Consider the following 21,414-nt stretch of genomic DNA (forward strand, 5'->3'; position numbering starts at 1 on the left):
TCTTGTCCTGTTTAGGTAAATGAACATAAAATTTGAACTGTCATATTTGCTTATTAAAATTTTTGTTTTCTATAGCTTTTTTATGAAAATATTTATCCAACATCAAAAGTTCACTTTAAAATATTTTCATGAATGATAGCAAAAATTCTTTTATTTATAACTCTGTGGCTGTATTCAACGATGTTTAGGTTAAATTTAGTACAGGGTTACCTCACAGGGTGAAGACAATCCAGGTATATGACTATATTATTCTAACAAAAAAAAAATATAATTGCAATTGAAAAAAACTTGACACCAATTATTCCATCTTAATGGCAATGACATAAAAAAACTGTCCTAACAATCAGTGATGTACTGTAAAAATTAGGGCAAAGTTGAATTTATTTTTAATAAAGGGGAGGGGGAGTTAAAAGTAATTTTAGCATTTAAACCCCATGATTCCCTGTTATATAATACATGATGACACCATAATGAATGTAAATTAATTCACATAATATGATATTACATTCCATTTATCTATAATACAAAGTAGCATGATGTCTGTCCCACCGTCCGTCTGTCCCTTAAGATCTCGGTAACCACTGAACCGATTAGATTCTACTCTTCAGGGTATATACCTAATGGTCCTTTGGTGATTTTAAGCTATTTCTTGAGGGTTGGGACACCCCCAACCCCCCTAAAAATAAAAATTCCCCCCCCCCCAAAAAAAAATCTGGAGAAACTACTTCACATAAATTATGGGCGCAGCACCAGAATTTTTTTTCTTCAATTTTTTTAAAAATTACCTTATGGGGCACAGCTCCTAGAGGCTAGGGGCGAAGCCGCTAGTAACTCTATATTACAACAGTTCTTATTTAAAATTAACAGGATATCTGTCTGTGTGTGTGTCAGTCTCTAGTAATAGCTGACCTCTGGACCGATATAGTGAAGCTTCTTATAGGGAAGGTTTATTGTTATTTTAGGAAGATTACCTCTCGGAGAAATTGCAACTTGAGCACCCTCCCCCCCCCCCCCCCCAAATAAAAAATGCTGTAGAAACTAGAATCTAATATTTTATAGCAAACGAAAACTGAAAAGATGAACGAACAAATAAAATAGTTATCGACTTTTTGTTATGATTAAGAAATATGACTTCTAGTTACTTTGAAAATCATGGATAGTGTTTAAGAGATCATATACAGCACATCGACTCTGTGTCAGCTAGACTTTAACAAAACATTTGAATTTAAATATTTAAACTTTCTTAAAGCTCATTTTGAAATTTAATTTTGAAAGTCAACGGGCATCAGATTTATAATGAAAGTCTTAATTTTATTTCATCTCCAATAGCTTTTCTAGAACTGAAATTTATTGATTTTTCGAAATTTGCATTATTACTTGTTAATTTTTGCTTCATTGTTACGGAGCTATTTTGTAATCAATATCCTTTTATATATAAAATAGTAAGGTATTTTTGTCTGTTGCTTAAGATTTCGATAATTACTCAACCGACCGAGTTCTCCATTTCATGTAAGCTTCTTGTAGGTCCCTGAATGGCTTCAGGCTATTTAATTTTTATATCTAAGTTTGTTCTAGGCTATTTTCCTACTTTCCTTACTCCTTCTAGATGATAGGACCGTAGCTGCTAGTTGCAAATAATTTGACAATAAATCAGTTCTTAAATAATACCCTGTTATTCCTCTGCTCTATTGGATATTTTCATTATTCTTTAGTTAGTAAGAAAAGCGCAGCTACTCTATTATTATGGCATGTCCGGTCGTTTGTTGAATTATGTTGTAGATTCTACACAGCGAGAAACAAAGGGCAAAATTCAAGCGAATAGTTCCTACGCAGCGAAATAAATTGAGCGCCAACAAATAAATTGAGCGCCAACAAAAATGCAAAGGTTCTAAGAAGAAATTACTGACTACATTTGGTCAAACAACCAAAATCGCAAGTCTTTTTCCAGTTTGGCTTCAAAAACGATTAATATCCGCTGGATTAGAATGATTCTCAGCCAAACTGAAAAATTATTTAAGGTTATCGAATTACAGATAATTTTCTACGAAAATTAAAAGAAAAACAATAAAATTAGTTACAGTTGTGTTAGCCAAGTCCTCGACCCCTGGGTTTATCTTATAACTTTGAATTTAAATATCTTTCTATAATACAATGCGATAAACAACTATTCGTTCTCACTGTATTTTAGTTATTTATTACTTGAAATGTCAAGTGGATGTTTCGCAGCTAGTAGACAAAATTGTACTTGTTCAAGTGATGAATTGTTCAATCCGTTACTTGATCCTATAAGAAACTTTGGAAAAGATGAATTGTACCTTTACTCTTTATAAGACAATGGCCGACTAATTGATGTAGTACATCCCCAATAGTAATACAGAAAATTACCCCTTTTACCCCTTCTGTAGTTTTCAGTTAGTGGTTTAAACGTATAGACACTGAATTTAATAAACCAACCAATCAAAATTCTATAAAAGTCCCCAAAGTATAGACAGAGGATCCGTCCTTATTACAGAGCGAGATTTTCTCAGTCGCTAAGAAAGTTGGAGGTCTTTTTTTTTATAAAATGTAGATCCTCAAACTGTAATTCATATGTAAGCATTTAAAAATATTAACCTCTTAACCTTTTTTTTGCGTTTTCTATAATTGCTTTTGTATTATTTTTACCACATATATGAATATACCTGTGTATGCTGTGATTACTATTGATTTTAATGTTATTGTTCTTTAATGTTTAATTTTCATAATCATTTTTTTTTAAATATATAAACTTTTCATTCCATGAAAAACAAACTTACAAATTCTATTCGCGTTTTGACGGAAAAGGATAAAAAACTTTTTATTTTCCATAAATGAACTAATTTTTTTTTTCATCTGAATCTTTTCTAAAGTTACTAGCGATGCGCTCCTAACATCTAGGACATATGTATTCAAATGAGTAAGGAAAGTAGGAAAATAGCCTAAAACCAAACTTAAATATAAGAATCAAATAGCCTAAAACCATCCAGGGTCCTATAAGAATCTTTCATTACGCGGTTTAGTCGTTATCGAAATCTTAAGCTACAGACAAAAAATCTTACTACTTTGTATAATAGGATAGCTAGTATGTAGAAAAATGGTAGAGTTGAGGCACGTACGAATCCTATGGTTGATTTTAAATCTAACATGAATAGGTATATAAGTTTTGAGGGGCATGGCATCTTTATAATTATAAGGAAGAGAGAAGCTTTAACTATAATTAAATCTCAAAATAAAATAGCCTAAAACCATCATAGGACATATGTGAAGATTATCTAAAACAGAAAACTCTATCAGTTCAGTATTTATTAAGATCAAAAGTTTTAGACTAAAAAACATTACTACTTTATATAATAGGAATGGATTTACACTATTTTTAGAGGTTGTAGTATAAACTTACAAAAATGGAAGGAGCAAAGAGTAAGAAGTAAGATCATCATTTTTTTACTTTTTTATTTAATTTATGACACCATATCAAAGAATGGCTGTATGCAAACTAAAGAGATCTCTCCTGAGCAAAATATTTGTTCTCCGGTTGTTTCCCGCGCATGCATGGTTTCTCTCGGAGCTACCAGGCGGGTTTCTCACAGATTAATCTTCTCTTTTGGTAAAAATATATATATAAAGAGAGATGGGGGGATAGAGAAAGAGGGAGCACTTAATCATTGTTATGGGTTATAATGGGAATAGTTGCCAGTTTAGGAGACACTTATTAATTACAATCTGAGCAAACACACCCGCGGCGTTGGCTTAGCTGTAATGGGTATAATTTGAGTAAGGGAGAAATGTCAGGGCTCGGCAGCCGCGCGTCAGCCGCCTGAAAGCCTTATTAATAATCCATTTAAAATTTTTTTAATCAGATAGAAGTCTAAACTTCGTCAATTTATGGATATCCATCTTTTCAAAAAATGTTGAAAGCATCCTATATAAATAATTCATTTACAGATACACTAGAAAATTCAATTGAAATGAATATCTAAATCTTGACTGAATATTGACGCCATTTATTTTAATTTGTTCTGATCTAATCTATATACCAACATCAAACGCTTTGAAAAATCTGAAAAATGTATATGAATATTAATTTTAATTGAACCTCTTAATATTATATATAGAATACGTGGATAATGTGACAGGGGAATTTTAGTCAACAATTTAGTTTGCTAAGATAGTCATCAATCATTAGTCAATAAGTTCCTCCAAGATCAGGGGAAGGGTTGAGGTAAAGCCATAATAGCCATCTGCGAGAATCCACGTATTTTATATCCATTCTTCTAATACCTATTTCTATACTTTTAGCTGTCTAATGTTAAAAAGGATATTTCTTATTTGAATAAGAAGAAATAAAAATCAATATTAGATGAATTAAAGTTACTCTAAAAAATTGACTTAGTAAAAAAACAATAACAATCCATTTATTTAAAATTAAATATTCATAATAGTTTGTTTAAGTAAGAAAATAACATAAGTTTTTAGTATTATGATAATTTCAAAAGAAATTTTTTATTTATTTTTATTTTAAATCTAAAAATATAAAACATAAAATGGCAAATTTAATCTTTTAATTCCAATTTATTAATTTCACTAAAACCATCTAAAATCCTATAGATGGGGTAGGGGTTCCAGAATACAGATAAATTGGAGTTTCACCAATTGATTGGGTTGTTGGGGATGAATACAGGTAGATCGGGGTTTCACCTGCTGGTGGGGTAGGAGTTCCAGTGTACAAATATATTGGGGTTTCACCTGTTGAAGGGGTTGATGATTCAGAGTACAAAAAGGTTGGAGTTTCACCCATTGAAGGGGTAGTAGATCCAGTGTACAATAAGATTGGAGTTTCACCCATTGAAGGGGTAGTAGATCCAGTGTACAGGTAGGTTGGGGTTTCTCCAATTGTTGTGTTAGGAGTTGAAGATTCAGTGGGTATGTAGATAGGTGTTTCACCAGCAACAGTTGTGTTCAAAGAAGAAGAATATGTACTCATTAAAGAAGATGTTTCTCCAGAAGACATTGAAGTAGAAGCTCCTTCTATAGTAGTAGATGTTGGGGCTGGTTGCTCTCCAGTAGTTGGTGGAACAGAAGCTATTAAGGAGGCATTGGATACAGTTGACACAGATGATGTTGTAAATGAACCTGTTGATTGAGACATCATATTGGTTGATTGAGAAGGTGAGTTTGATCCAGTAGAAGCTTGAGATGTCATGGACCCACTTGAGCCTGTTGACTGTTGTGATGTTGCTGTTGAAACTATGCTTGAACCGATTGACGAGGAAGAAATGCTAGGTTGGGTAGATTCTGAAGTGATAGTTGATGACACACCTGATGGAGCTGACTGTCCTGTGGCAGTTGCAATAGATACAGTGGAGCTTTCAGAGGCTTCTGATGAAACTGTAGAAGGTCGTGAGGCAGCAGTAGGAGATTCACTTGCATCAGTTGAAGAAACACTAGAAGGTAAACTTGAGCTTGCAGAAGGTTGTGAAGAAACAATATTAGAAATAGTAGAAGAGGATTGAGATGCATCAGTAGTTGATACGGTTGAAACAGAAGAACTGCTTGAAGCAGAAGATCCGGTTAAAGCAGAAGATCCAGTTGAAGCTGAAGATCCAGTTGAAGCAAAAGATACACTTGTACTTGTAGAGGATTGGGAGGCAATATTGGGAGTAACACTTGAAATAGAAGATGATTGGGAAGTTACAGAAGATCCGCTTGACGCAGAAGATACGCTAGAACTTGTAGAGGATTGGGAGGCAATATTGAGAGTAGATGTTTGGGAAGTAGAAGGTCCAGTTGAAGCTGAAGATCCAGTTGAAGCAGAAGACACACTTGCACTTGCAGCAGATGATGAGACATCAGTAGCTGATACGCTAGAAGATTGGGAGGCATTAGTAGTAGACATGCTAGATGATTGAGAAGATGTAGTAGTTGACACACTTGAACCAGTAGATGGTGCACTTGAACTAACAGATGATTGAGAGGATGTAGTTGATGGCACTATAGAGCCTGTTGAGGCAGTTGTGGTTACTAATGACGAGGAACTAGAAGCAGTGGTTGAAGCAGTAGTTGTTGTGGATAGCAATGTTGATGTTGTGCTCTGGCATCCGACTTCACTACTATAAAGCTGACCAATCAAAGAACAAGTGCATACAGCTATGCCTTGGCTTACAGAACATTCAGATGGAGATGTACAGCAAAAGTTTGAAGAGCAGAGGCGGGTTTCTAGAAAAATATTAAGATTTTAAACAAAAATAATTTGATAGATAATCCCTATACTAAAGTAACAAGATGTCCATTTGTTTGTATATCTGTTCGGAAGGTTCTTGCTAACCGCTGAACCGATATGATTCTCCTTTACAGAGTAGCTTCTCATAGATCCTGAGAAGGTTTAAAGTATTTTAAGTGAGAAATGGCACCAGGAAAAAAAGGATTCCCCCCACATTTTTTTTACTTTTACTTTTAAAAAAAAAGAAATTGAAAGTGGGGTGGTTCATTTATCCCACCCCCCACTCATGTGCCCCTAGAGGCCTTTTACCTGCTGGGGAGATATAGAACAAGTCAGCGATGCAGGGTACCATATTTTTCAACCATACAAGGGCTCTGATGTAGGTGAATATGCCAGCTTGGAACAGTTGGATCATGGATGCCTGGCTGATGTACATATTCATTTGCAGGGTTGTCAACAACATCCTGGCATCATCAAGTAATCAAATTAGGATTTAATTTTGAGTAGATTTGAAAGATAAAATTGAATCAGAAATGAAACTAACAAAACTCAATTCCAAAATCTTTTTGATATTTTAATCTCATGTTAAGTTGATTTTGAAATGTAATTTGATACTTTCTTCAAATAGATAATACTGGTAAAATCCTTCATATAACTTATGTATTACGATACCGCTACCCCCCCCCCCCCCCCCTGCCAACCTCATCTTTTTTACCAGTTTTTAGTATTAGTCCGGTTCTTAAAATTTTGACATGGCAAATAGAAATTATTTGGGAGGAAGGATAAGGGTGTTTTAGTGGTTCATTGTTCGATTAGAGATTTACACTGATATATATTTTGACAGAGTGTTCATTGATATACATCCCGATAATGTTAAACAAAATTACCCCTTTTGTAAAAAATATAATTCGTCGTCGAAACGTTTGGACACTAAATTTAATGAACCAACCAACCCTCCCTCCTGATATTTCAAGGTGTATAACAAATAGAAAGATTAAATTGTCAATATTGTATTGTGTTATTTGATTATTTTTCCTGTAGATTTTGCTGTTATCTGGTTTTAACAGAGACAATTTCATATAGATTATTGCAATGAAAACTATTAAACAAGGATGACAGCATCCATAAAAGCGAAGATCTAAAATGAAAAGGAGGGACCAACAGAAAATAACTCTTGTAGAGTGTCAGAACTTAATAAGCAGTACATTAATTTGTAAGTCTAAACAAAATTTTACATAAACACTAAACAGGATACAGTAAAAGGACATACTTTTAGGATTTCATTATAGAGATGCCTTGCTTTTAATATTCTACCTTGTTGTCTTGGTAATCATTATTCCAAAAATGAAAAAAAATCAGCATGTTTGAAATGGACGTACGGACTTTCTGGTGTTGCTACGCTTTCTAAATCGTACTTAACTGTTACAGGAATCAATATGCAAAGTTTGAAATCGATAGGACAATTTTAAAAGAGCTGACCTTTACGGGCAGACGGACGGACTGGCCCTAATTATAGAAATGCTTCGCTTTGTAATCATTTTAGGAAATCTTTGCTTTTAAAATGTACACTTTTACTACAGCTTTTTGGTTTGATATGGACAAAAATGAGAACATGGAAAATTTTACAAGACTGTTAATAAGATATCAATTTGTTGTCACATGTTTACACAAAAAAAGTTATTATTGAAGTATCATGTCTGTAAAGGGTGAGAGTAAAAAATTTTGATTGAAAGCTTGAAATCTAAACAACTTATAATATTCATATATGGACTCAGAACATTAATTGCAAAGTAGAGTCCTAAGAAACAAATGGATGTAGGCTATGGATTTTTTGACAGGGAAAAATTAGTAGTCAATTTTGCTTGCTAATATGAACCTCATTTTTTGTCAGTTCGTTCATCCAGTAAGAGGGGGGGGGTAAGAGGATGGGTGGGGGATATCGTTATTTTAGCCAGCTGCTATTATTACTTTATCAGAGTACATGAAAATCTGGTGCATCATCCAAGTAATAAAATATCGATTATTACAGAGAAGATGGTCACATACAATAGTGTACTATGGGCAAAAATTTCCCTGAACTATTTTTTTTCTTTTTAAATCAGAAGTAAATGTAGGAGGGGGGGGGCCGGGGGGGGGGGGTGCAAAGCCCGCAATGGCTAGGTGCTAAGCTAGTAAAAATAATAAAACAGTGATATAAACAAGAAAACAAGCATTACATAGCTACAAAGAAAGAAACTAAGGAACTAAGCTTTATAGAGCAGGCTTTGCATATTGAAAATAAATTTTATGGACACTTTTAATAAAATACAGGAATGACAACATCCATAAGAGTGAAGCTCAGATTCAGAAGGAAGGAAAAACTTGTAAAGTGTCAGTTCATGATAAGCAAAACATTCATTTCAAAGTCTAAATGAAATTGTACATAAATTTGTTCTATAAGTGCGTAAATATAGAATACGGTAGAAAAACATACTTTCCTTTATAGGATTTAATTATAGAGATGCCTCGCATTCAATATTGTACTTTGTTGTCCTTAGAATCATTTTTCCAAAAATCAAATGAATCGGATAATTACATATAATTACATCATATAAAAAGATTTTGTCAAAAAGTTAAAAATTAGCATGTTTTAAATGTACGTACAGACTTTCTGGTAAAGTTTAAAGAGTTGCTACGCTTACTAAATCATACCAAACTGTTATAGGAATTATCATGCAAAGTTTGAAATCGATAGGACAATTCCAACCTGTCTCAATAACAGAAAGATCTAACCGTTACACGAAAAAAGCTATAAGTTACGAACGGACGCACAGCCGACCGTAATTATAGAAAAGATTCGCTTTAAAAAATATAATATAGAGAGTGGTAGGATAAGAAATGTCTCTGTTCCTATGGATTGATGGATAGGCTTCACAATATTCTCCACTTCTGTACATGACAGTGATGTCACGCCTGTGATAAAGTTTTCCAGCTCCTATATCATACAATATCGCGGCCCAATACAAAATTATTTTTTTATTTAGTATACTAGTGGCTACGCTTTTAGAAGCCTCTAGGGCACTTGAATTTTAAATTTTAGTAAAGGAAAAAGTAAAAAGAATTTTTTTTTGTGGGGGAGGGTATTTTTTATGGACAATTCTTCCCTCGACCTATGAAAAGCTTTACTTTAAAGGAGAATTATATTCAAGTGGTTAGAGAGAACATAAGCTACAGATAGAAAGGCAGACATCTAGTTACTTTTGAATGAAGATGGCAAATATTTGTGTAAATAAGATGTAAAATAACTATAATATCTATCATACAAAGTAGTAAGGTTTTGTTCTGCATCTAAAGACTTCGATAACTCATGAACTGAATGAGTTCTCCAGATTAGGGAATCTTCAAATAGGTCCTGAGATAGTTTTTAGCTATTTTCTGCTTTTCCCTTTAGATCCCCCTGGGTATAGAGGATAGAGGTGCAGTCGGTAGTATACATATATGTCAATAAGAAGCACAGCTTTATATTTTACTAGCGGCTTTGCTATAGTTAAATAGAAATAGTTATAAACCTTCCTGGGACCTATGAGAAGCTACGTTGTAAAGGAGCGGTACAAACATACAAACACACAAACAGACATCCTGTTACTTTTGTATAAGGATATTTTTAATTGGGCCTTGAAATTTCCTTCAACAAAGCACAAACATCTCCAGTCAGATATGATTGCAACAAACTAAATATTAGGGATGGGCCGGATAGTTTTTTGGATACCGGATATCCGGCTGATTTCTAATGCCAGATATTCGGTATCCGGCCAGATATCTGGCTAACGCCGGGTATACAGCAAATTATCGAATATCCGGCCGGATAATCGGCATTAGAAGTCAGCTGGATATCCAATATTCGGATATATAGTTTCAATATCCGGTATCCTGGTTATCTTGCCAAACCGGATATTTGGCCCAACCCTACTAAATATCAAACAAGAATTAATGGTGCTTTCCCTCAAAGAACCGCACCCCCCCCCCCTCCTCCAACCTTATTTTTGAAAATAAATTTAACATTGGGGGGGTATTATTTTCCTCTTTGCCTAAACCTAAGGTACACTAACATATAACCTATCCTAAAGAAAAAATCCTTATTTTCAATTTATTTCAAAATAAGGTACGGGATTCCGGGCTAGATTAGGCAATTTTAAGAAATCGTCTAATAAATTTTGGTTTTATACAGCTACAAAAAAAAACACAAGAAGCTGTACCAATTAACTACAAGATTTGGGAACGAAACCTTTCCAAATATGTGTAAATCTAAAGTTTTATATTTTTTACATCAATCATGAGCACAATAAACCATAAAATTGAAAAGTTCTTACAAGACAAAATAATTTATAACAAACGAACTACCACGAGGGCTTCACAAATAAAAAAATATAACTTTGCATATTTAATTTCATTTGCAGTTTTTCTAAGAAATTTAATTAATTTTGAAGATTTTAATTTGTTTAAGTGGAGACTTGTCAATGTCTTTCAACTACAAAACTTTGCGATGCAGGGATCTTAAGGGATATGCCAATGGACGAAAAATTAATGTACATCCCAAATTATGATACACAAAATTACCCCTTCTGTAGATAAAAGTTAGTGGTTGAAATGTTTGAACACATAACTAGTGTAATAAACAGCCCATTGTCCCCTCTCTCACTCTGTTTGCGATGACACTTTTTTTCATAATGGGTAAAATCTCATGTTTTGAAGTGGGGCACAAATCTACCATATTTTTTTTTATGTAGGTCCAAGTGAAACTAATTCCATCAAGTGTTCTTTTTTTAAAGTAAAGGGATGTCTGTCTGCTTATAGCTTAATTTTGGGAAGGATAGATGAAACCTCCCAAGAGAAAAGGCTCCATATAAAAATTTTCTTCCTCATTCAAAAATAAATAGAGCTGGAGACCGTTCATCTCACAAGGGGAAAACAACTTGTAATTTTCGTTGTTTTAAATAAAATGGAAGGGTATTCCATAATTAAAGTGGTTTGTTATAGATGCTCCTTTAAGGAAATAAGGTATTGAGACTCCTCATGGTCTAATAAGCAATTATTATTAAATTAAAGTATATATGAGCACATTAGGTTAAATAAAATTGTTGATTGACTTCCAAATAATGAATGCTATTGATTTTAAATACAAAATTGTGTAAATAAAGATATTTACCTAACATAATCATAGAAGTATTTGATGTAAACCTTTAAAACAGTTGTACTTATTGCTCTATCATATCTAAATAATATTAAAAAAAAATTAATGTTAATCACCAAAATGAAATAAATCTATACTTTAGAATGCATCTTTAAGAAGTAACCAGACAAAGGTCATAAAAATCAGCCATGTGAAGTCAAAAAAATGAGGGAGATAAAAGAAGTTCGAAAAAAACACCTATAAAAGAGATGGATAATCAATTTTAATGACGTCACATGGCTGATTTTTTAGACAATTTGTCCTGTTACTTTAAGAAACAGAATAAAAATTATAAACAAGAATAGTTTTTTAACCTGATAAGCCTATTAGAAGGTGTTGTGAGTCCTATAAAATAAAAATATAAACATTAGAAAATCATTAACAACATATCTTTTTAAATTACAAATTTAGTAAAAAAATAGTTACTTATAGCATCGTATTAGAGATAGCTTTTCGAGGATATTAAAATGAAAAATTATAAGATTAAATTAAGTTTTACTAGCTCACGGTACCTCCCAGGATGAAAAAAAATTTATGATTTTTATTTTAATATTCTTAGAAAATTTTCAGTAATTCGATACTATGCATGGTTTGATTTTTCTGTACAACTAAGAACCGGTTCTAATCCTTTGGATATTAATCAGTTTCCAAGCCATACTGGAAAAAAGTACTACAATGCAATGTAGGCAATAATAAAAGGAATGACACTATCAAATGCTTTGATTATATCAAACTGTCTAAAATATACCTCACCTAAACTTGACAAAGTGTTGACAAAAGTTTCGACAGCTGCTGTGTTGCTGCTTATAACATCGAGCACAGCTTGGATAGCTGCGCTGTTGCTGCCAACACCAGCTGCCAAAACGACGCTTAAAAGGCTGTCGTTTATCATGTAGATTAAATAATCCTCGATTGAGAGACTGCTGTTATCCTAAAAAAATATTCATTATTGATTTTATATACTAAAATTTAGAGAATAATGACGTAACATCAGGCATATTGCAAGTAAATTCAGGAAAAGATTGCCTTCATGAATTTCTCTATTTCCCATTTGTGCATCTCAGGGAGGAGGAAAATTACTTTCCAATTGATCTATTCCCCTCTCCACAAAAATTTTTCGAAGGACTGTAAATAAATTTTCGAAGATAAAAAGCTATGAATATGCTTGTCTGATTAGGCTGTACTTTTTAGAGTAGCTTTATAAATGTAATGGGGTTGTTTTAGGCTTTTTTTCTGACCTACCCCCACCTGCCCTAGGGGCAAGTGGCGAAGTAACTAATATCATCATACGATTTGAAAATTTAAAAAATATCCTAGAATACAATAAAGTAATGATTTTGTGTCTTAAGATCTCGGAAATTACTGGTTCAAAAGTGTTGTACTTTTTTTGGAAAGCGATCTACATGTTTTAGGATGGTTTTAAGCTATTTTCCTAATAATTCAAACCTGAAGGAAAGTGTTGAGTAGAAGAGTGAAGGTTGGGTCCGCTGCAAACATATCCTCCAAGAATTTTATGCTGACATTTTGTGTAAACATTCAGCTTTGCAATCTATTTTATTTCTCACATATGAAACTTTAAGATATAAATTTTTGATATATCCAGTAATAGCTTAGAAGTGGCCGGTTGAGTACTGATACCTTATCCCCCTACTCCCTATAATTATATTTTTTAATAAAATGAAATAAGGTTAGGGCTATAACTGACAAGATATGACTATCCCTTCCCAATTATAAATTTTTAAATGACTTTTGTTACATTTTTTGTCACTATATTTAGAGTAAAGATCTACACAGGGGTCAAGAAAAAAGGAAAAGATAATTTACAAACTACTAAAAATTGAACTCACAATTTGAAGTATATTTTAGGATAAAAGGGGAGGTAGGTAAAAAGGTTGTGCTAAAATTCCGTAAAGGTGTGAGTTTTATGGCTTAAAAATAGTAGTAGAATAATAATATTCACTAAATATGTGTATTCCTTATTGAATAGAACCATAGAAAACAAAATTGATATGCATATTTATATTTAGTGAATATTATCGTTCTACTACTGTTTTTAAGCCCTAAGACTCATATCTTTGCAGAATCTTAGCAAACCTTTTTAACTACCTCCCCTTTTATCCTAAAATATACTTTAAATTGTGAGTTAAATTTTTAGTAGTTTGTAAATTATCTTTTCCTTCTTTCTTGACTATGGTCTAACTTCAACAATTCTAAAAGTGTTCTCTGGATTCGAACAAGACACCTGATTAATTTTGATGTAGTGAATGTTTACAATCCTGTCATTGACGGAGGTCTCTACTGTTGTACTGTTTAATGACACGGAAGAGGTCTGGATAAAAAATAATGTTAACAATATTGTTTATATACATTTCAGATAACCCGCGACCGTGGCTCAACACGTAGCGCATCCGCTCGTCGTCGGGAAGGTGATAGGTTCGAATCTCGGTCCGACACCGCGTCATAACTAAAGACGTTAAACATGGTTCCTACTGCTGCTATGTCAGGTGCGCGACATAAATAGTTAGAGTAGGGGGAATGCCTAGGCCCAAAACAGGCGCAACTCACTACCATGCACAGTTAGGACTTCTCAGACAAAGGTCGTGCAATCAAAGGGTTGGTTGTCTGATATGGCAAATGGACGCTTTACACCGCAATCATAGGGCTTAGGGCTGACAACCCTATCCCATATCCATATAAAGACACATTGTTACAGAAACACTGACAAATTGTAAGCGGCCTATGCTCCACCTGTGGAGTGAAAAGGGCTTGTTACTGTTACTGTTACATTTCAGATAGCTTTTAGATACTTACTTTATCATTTATTTCATTAATATTATGATTATGATTATTATGAGGTACTGGAAAAAATATTTTAATTAAATTTGTACTAAGGGCACTGTCGCTGGTTTAATGATACGCTTTTTTATACTAATATTTATCAGGCTTTCTTAAAAACTATTTGATTGCTTGATAAAAACTGGAAAAATGCATTTTTAAGTTGCAAAATAGAGAAGTCTTAATTATGAAGAGAGTGGATCCAAAACAAACTGTATAGTTAATTAAAGTGGAAAGTTTATCAAACTGCATTCTTAACACTGATGAAAGAATGTATAAGAATTTAAATAGATATATTATTTCTTGGATCTTACACCAGATATTCATTTTCCCTAGCGATCTAAAATAACGATTCTCCTTTTCCACCCCCCTTACCCAATTCCCTCTCCTCCTACTGAATTTATTATGTTAGCACGCTTTGTTTACCCGGGGGACTACCATTTACTACACATCCAGCATATTTACAGTGGATGTATTTTTGCCAGTGTAATGGATGTATTTATGGTAAACTGTTTTTTGACTGTATAAATGACAATAAAATCGATTCTCCTGGCAAACTTACATCTAACATATTATTTATACTGTCAATAATACATCCAAAACTGGCATTTATACATCCATAGAAATTGAATGTAAAATAAAGGGGGGGGGGGGAGATCTGACACTTTTGCGTAAACAGTGATTATAGGCTTTGTCTTAGGAGTGAGAGGATACGTTATTTGACAAAAAAGTTTCCTTTTGGGATGTAGTTTTCCCTGTCATAATATCCACGTATATTCTACATCCATTGAATTTAAGTTAAAACTCTTTGCATTTGAGCTACTAGAAAAATTAATTTGATTAAATTCTTTAAAAATGCATTCTCCCCCCTTTCCTTCCAAACAACCCCATGCCAAATAAGATAAGTTTAAGATCTTAAAGTTCAGTCGTTTCAGTGTACACTGTAAAGTCACAGACAAAATTCTTTAGTTTGACCTATAATTTTATACTAAATATTTACCCCTGTACATGCAGTGTCAGTACTACTTGGATCATTAAGATTAACCCCTGTTGGAGTGGTTCCAATAGGACATTCACATAAATAGCTGGTATCATCTAAATATAAAGTTAAGATTAACCCCCTGTTAGAGTGGTTCCATTAGGATATTCACATAAATAGCTGTATTATCTAAATGTAATAAATAACTGGTATCATCTAAATATAAAGTTAAGATTAATCCCTGTTGGAATGGTTCCAATAGGACATTCACATAAATAGCTGGTATCATCTAAATATAAGGTTGAGATTAACCCTGTTGGAGTGGTTCCAATAGGGCATTAACATAAATAGCTGGTATCATCTAAATATAAAGTTGATATTAACCCCTGTTGGAATGGTTCCAATAGGACATTCACAAAAAATAACTGGTAACATCTATGTATGAAGAAATGATCAACCTATGTTTAAATGGTTCCAATAAGTTATTCAAATGAATACCTAGCTGGTATCATTTAAACATAAAGACAAACCGCTATAGGTTTGTTTAGTATTTTTTTATTAAAAATAATAAATATCATAAAATCTTTTTGTATAAAATATGTATTGGTCTTTTGTAGCATAACTAAAAACAATAGGAAGTCATCACAGCCGTCTATCTTGAATGGCAATCGAGAAATTCACATTTCCCCCTAACTGTATGTTACAGACGGACGGTAATTTTGATACATAGTGAAGCTTTGTTGCTAAAAACTATATCCTCGCATTTATATTTGTCAGAGAGAGAGAGGGGACAATGGGCTGGTTATTACACTAGTCTCCAAAGTTTTATAATCATGTTTTCTTATTGGGGACTTTTACCGAATCATGATTGGATAGTTTATTAAGTTGAATGTTCGAACGTTTCACCCACTATTGTAATCTACAGAAGGGGTAATTGTGCATGTCACCATTAGGGATGTAATAATTTTTTTAGCCATTGCATTGTCTTACCCCTTCAGATCCCTGAATATGTCTCCTTTAAAATGAATGAAATGATTATAAAAAAAAACCAGAACCTGTTGGTAAACAAATAGCTTCAGGATGGCAGGGAATACTGGATATACACGGATGCATTTCTATACCTGAATATTTCAATCATAACATTGCAAGGAAAATGCACCCCAAGAAAACTAATAATTCAGATCGATGAAATTAAATATTTTTTTTCAGCTCCTTATTATAAAATCTGCCTTATTTTTTATTGGAGAAATGTTTTCTTCTGATGGATTATTCCTGGTCCCTGTATTATCTTAAATGTCTTTGTAATCAAAAGCCAATCTACTTTTTTAGCAGATTTTTAGTTGGTATTAAAAGATTGGGGTAAGCTTCATACAAAAGCGAGATAAAAATGAAACTGGTTTATTGTGCAATTCAACGAATAGGCCTATATCGTGACTACCTACATTGTTTAGGATGCGCGCAAAGTTTGAGCCAAAATTTTTTTTTTCAAAAATTTATTGATTGATTTATTAAGAAGCTTTTTAGAGTGCCTATGAAAAATGACGTCATACTGGCCTACCATATTGGTAATTTAGTCTGTGTATTGGCTATCATTGGTCATTTGTATTGTATGACGTCATTTTTTGGTAGGCACTATAAAGAGCTTCATTTATCAAAAGTGGACTATACTTGATAAAGCTGTAGCTGTAGTTGTTGTGACCGTTGTAGTTGTTGTTGACACAGTATTTGGCAAGGTTGTTGTTGAAACAGTAGTTGATAAGGTTGTTGTAGATGAAGTTTGTGCTGTTGCGGTTGTTCCTTCACCAGAACAGTCAGGTTCACTTGAACACGCGGGCAGTTCAACTTATCAGGATGCTTACAGTTATTTTTAGGATTTACCATTCGCCAATATTTTTTGGCAAAGCTAGTCTACATTCCAACTTACCTAATCAGTTTGTCTTTCTATAATGTCTTAAAAATCATATCCCCCCCCGGGCCCCCCCCCCCCAATACAATTTTTGAAGTATTTTTTTTCGTTTTCTCATAGGTATAGTAGCTATCTCTGAGCCCTTTTTGGACATTCCTTGGATTATTTGTATTGCAATAAAAGTTTTGACCAGATAAAAAAAGATTTTTTTGGTTGCTTTACTTAAAGTTCCTATTCGAGCACCGAAACCCTCCTATAATAAAGAAAAATAACCAAGTGTTTTGCTATAGGTTAGGTAAGGTTAGGTTTGAGTATTAAATTCAAGTAAACTGTAAGCTAGCCTGAGTTGAAAGAAACATTTACAGATGGATTCAAACCATGCTATATCATTTACAGTTTTATTTATTGATTATATAAAGCGTTGAATTTAATAATGGATTTATTATTACTTGGATCTAACACCAGATTATCATGTGCGCTAATAAAGTGAGCCTAATAGTGGGCTAAAATAACTCCCCTTTCCCTTATCCTCTCCCCTCCTACTGTGTAAACGAACTAACCAATAAATGGTAGGGGTAATAGCAAACTAAATTGACGACAATTTTTGCCCTGTCATAATATCCAGATATATTCTTTAATACATTCATTAATATAATTTTAAGAATCGCCTGAATTTACAATTCTATGTCTTAATTCTGATTATCATCATATCTTACACTGTAGTGTGTTATGAATTCTAAACCACAGAAAATAAGTTTATCAAATGTAATTCAAGATTTCGAAATTTCTGAATTCAACCCCTACATTCATTCTATGTATTAATTACTAGCAGCTGCGCCTCTAGCATCTAGAAGCAAAGGGTAAGAAAATAGCCTAAGACCATCCCATGACCTATGTAAAAAGGTCTAAAATTAAGTACTTAATCGGTTCAATCTAAAGCTACAGACAAAAAACCAAACTACTTTGTATTATAGGATGTGATTTTTGAACAAAAAGTGTAAAATAAAACTCTAGATATAGTCCTGATATCTGATGAGATATCCCAACTCTAAACACTGACATGGATATAATCTAAACAAAATTTTAGGTTAGGTTAAGTAAGGGTTTAAGGCTAAGCTCAGGATTAAATTGAAAAACTGAGATATATTTTTGTCATTCATTTTTTTGAGACGCCTGAGCTTCTAGTCATTCAATGTTGATAAAACTTCTTGAAAGGTTTTGTGGAGTTTTTGGTCAGAGCCCATTGACGTTCAAGCTTTTACTTTGATAAAATAAGGGGTTTCAAAAGTTTAAGGGGGTAATCTAATGTATTTTTTTATTAATTTGAGGGGGGAAAATGAGATTTAAAGTTTGAGGGTAGTAAACACCTCTTTACCCCACCCATTGACGTTTATGTCATAGCCCCCCCTACAGAAATTGGAAACAAGTGTTCTTTAAAATTTGAAAATTAGGTCAATCCTTAAAAACAATATTTACCTTCCATTATAACATTTGTTAGTAACATTATATTCAGAATCACTCAGCTTATATACTTCTCCCCTCCATGCCTGAACAAAGTTTTAATATAGCTCACCTTCTCTATAATTATAGTTTGTCAATTAAAACAAAAATTGATTCAAATTTAAATAGTGAAGCACATAAAAAAATTACAAATGTTTGTAATATAACAAAATAAACAGCATAGCAATCGAATGTTACATGACATCGTATTTAACAGAACCCTGGATATCCTTATTCTTCCAACTAACTGACTTACTAACATGTGAATTATAAATTTGCTTCGCTTCCTAGAGGGGTAAAACCAGGGCTCGGCGGCCAGACATGAGCTTTAAATTTAAACCCGCTAGTGTGACAGAAAAAAAATTCCAAAAGATGGATTGTCTGGTTTGGAACAGGTTTAAACATCAAATGAATTTTAAAGTAATAATTTGACAATTTCACTGAGGCTTTCAGTGGCTGCCGAGCCCTGGGTTAAACTATTTCCTACCTCTAATTCCACTTGAGAAGAGAATTTAAAGTTTACACTCCAGGTATCAAGCAACTCTTGCACAGGTAAACTAACAAAGGAATATTTAAAGTTTATACTCCAGGTATCCAGCAACTCTTGCACAGGTAAACTAACAAAGGAATATTTAAAGTTTATACTCCAGGTATCCAGCAACTCTTGCACAGGTAAACTAACAATGGAATATTTAAAGTTTATACTCCAGGTATCCAGCAACTCTTGCACAGGTAAACTAACAAAGGTATATTTAAAGTTTATACTCCATGTGTCCAGCAACTCTTGCACAGGTAAACTAACAAAGGTATATTTAAAGTTTATATTCCAAGTATCCAGCAACTCTTGCACAGGTAAACTAACAAAGGTATATTTAAAGTTTATACTCCAGGTATCCAGCAACTCTTGCACATGTAAACTAACAAAAATATATTTAAAGTTTATAATCCAGGTATCCAGCAACTCTTGCAGAGGTAAACTAACAAAGGAATATTTAAAGTTTATACTCCAGGTATCCAGCAACTCTTGCACAGGTAAACTAACAAAGGTATATTTAAAATTTATACTTCAGGTATCCAGCAACTCTTGCACAGGTAAACTAACAAAGGTATATTTAAAATTTATACTTCAGGTATCCAGCAACTCTTGCACAGGTAAACTAACAAAGGTATATTTAAAATTTATACTTCAGGTATCCAGCAACTCTTGCACAGGTAAACTAACAAAGGAATATTTAAAGTTTATACTCCAGGTATCCAGCAACTCTTGCACAGGTAAACTAACAAAGGAATATTTAAAGTTTATACTTCATGTGTCCAGCAACAAAGGTATATTGGCCTTATTACTTAAAGTGTCTTGATACCCCCCCCCCCCCCTTTATTTTAAAACAAAATTAAAATATATAGGGGGTGGTTTAGTTTATTTGTAATTTTATTTAAGGTCAGGTTTGTATACATTAGGCACTGGGCAGCTCAACAGGGTTAGAGCAATTAGAGGAAATTGTATTTTTATTTTGTTTTAAAAATTATTGGTTGAAAAATATGGACACTACTAGATTTTATAAGTACCCCCCCCCCCCCTCCTCCAAAAAAAGTAGAGAGAGCGTGCTTATAAAACTTTGGGTACCAGTATAATTTATTTCAATTTCCCCTGCTCTCTCCCTGGAACTCTATGTAGTGTACAAATGTATGCATTGTTTACTATTTGCTTTAAATAAATGTACAGCCAGAAACAAATTCACGAATAGGACCAGAATCAGTATGTATGTACCTTAGAACAACTTTGCGTCCAGATGTCCATGTTGTAGTGTACTGCTCCCAAGCACATTGGTCCTGCTGGCCATGCACAATACCAAACATCAAAATAAAAAGTAAATGCATCATCACTTCTAAACATTTACAATTTAAAAATTGACCTCAAACATATTATTTTTTACATTCCACTAAATTAAATCAACCCCGTTTCCTTAATTGAAAATGAAAGGGGTGGAGTTAGTTTTTCGCTTATTTGTTTATTACATTAGGTCAGGTTATGTTAAGCTACATTGGGTACTAAGTAGCCCAGTAGGTAATGACCTCCCATCACAGGGGCTAGGCATAGAATTATAGGCATATTCTTTCCCCTTATTTTCTGTTTATTAAAAGAACAAGAAGGTTGGTTATCAGAGTGCTCTACACAGGTAATAAGTGTGAAAGACGCCAATAAACAAAGTCCTTGTAATGGAACGTTTAACATTTAAAAGGGGTAGTTTCACGAAAGACATTTCTACTTTATTTAGTGAACCGCATATTTTTTCCTGGTGAATTGGTTTAACTACATTTATATGGCATGTATTTGAAAGATTTTCAATTTTCTACCACGTAGTTTTTAAAATATCAAGACTTCAAACTCGTCTTTTTAAATTGCATATATCACAAAAAGACGATTTTCAAGTCTTGATATTTTAAAAACTATGTGGTAGAAAATTGAAATTCTTTCAAATATATGCCTTATAAATATAGTTTAACCCATTAAATAGCAAAAAATATGCTGTTCACTAAATTAAGTTCAAATGCATTTCGTGAAACTACCCCTTTCAATCAATCAATCTAAGCGATTTTAGAGGTAGCAATGTACTACAAAGTAAATTTTAGTGCCCAGTAAGATCACAAAAACGTCCTATTTTAACACGTAGGCCCCTAAAACTATTTTTCTCAAATTTTACATTATTTCACCCTCCCTCCTTTTAGAGGGGCAAGACAATTATAAAATG

At 33.2% G+C, this 21,414-nt stretch overlaps 2 protein-coding genes across 2 annotated transcripts in view; both read right to left on the minus strand.

Moving 5' to 3' along the window:
* LOC145316399 (neuronal acetylcholine receptor subunit alpha-10-like) overlaps positions 1-3,503 on the minus strand; it is a 32,162-nt gene extending 28,659 nt beyond the window's left edge. Inside the window, exon 1 of the mRNA XM_080156870.1 lies at positions 3,416-3,503. Coding sequence (XP_080012996.1) covers positions 3,416-3,455 — 40 coding nt within the window. The 5' untranslated portion in view covers positions 3,456-3,503. The remainder of the gene's footprint in view (positions 1-3,415) is intronic.
* A 911-nt stretch (positions 3,504-4,414) lies between these two features.
* On the minus strand, positions 4,415-20,550 carry LOC145316400 (uncharacterized). The gene is made up of 18 exons (XM_080156871.1): positions 20,433-20,550; positions 19,152-19,221; positions 18,641-18,711; positions 18,187-18,235; positions 17,506-17,545; positions 16,927-17,100; positions 16,314-16,379; positions 15,280-15,374; positions 13,721-13,773; positions 12,891-12,960; positions 12,198-12,375; positions 11,759-11,789; positions 11,421-11,486; positions 9,898-9,945; positions 9,125-9,207; positions 7,269-7,289; positions 6,545-6,697; positions 4,415-6,231 (listed from the first exon to the last, which is right to left on the minus strand). Exons 1-18 carry the CDS (start codon positions 20,543-20,545, stop codon positions 4,610-4,612), a joined length of 3,003 nt encoding a protein of 1,000 aa, XP_080012997.1. The 5' UTR covers positions 20,546-20,550; the 3' UTR covers positions 4,415-4,609.
* Between the last annotated feature and the right edge of the window lie 864 nt (positions 20,551-21,414).

This window comes from Acartia tonsa, chromosome 4, assembly GCF_053477335.1.
Source record: "Acartia tonsa isolate MP-2025a chromosome 4, ASM5347733v1, whole genome shotgun sequence".
NCBI lineage: Eukaryota > Metazoa > Arthropoda > Copepoda > Calanoida > Acartiidae > Acartia > Acartia tonsa.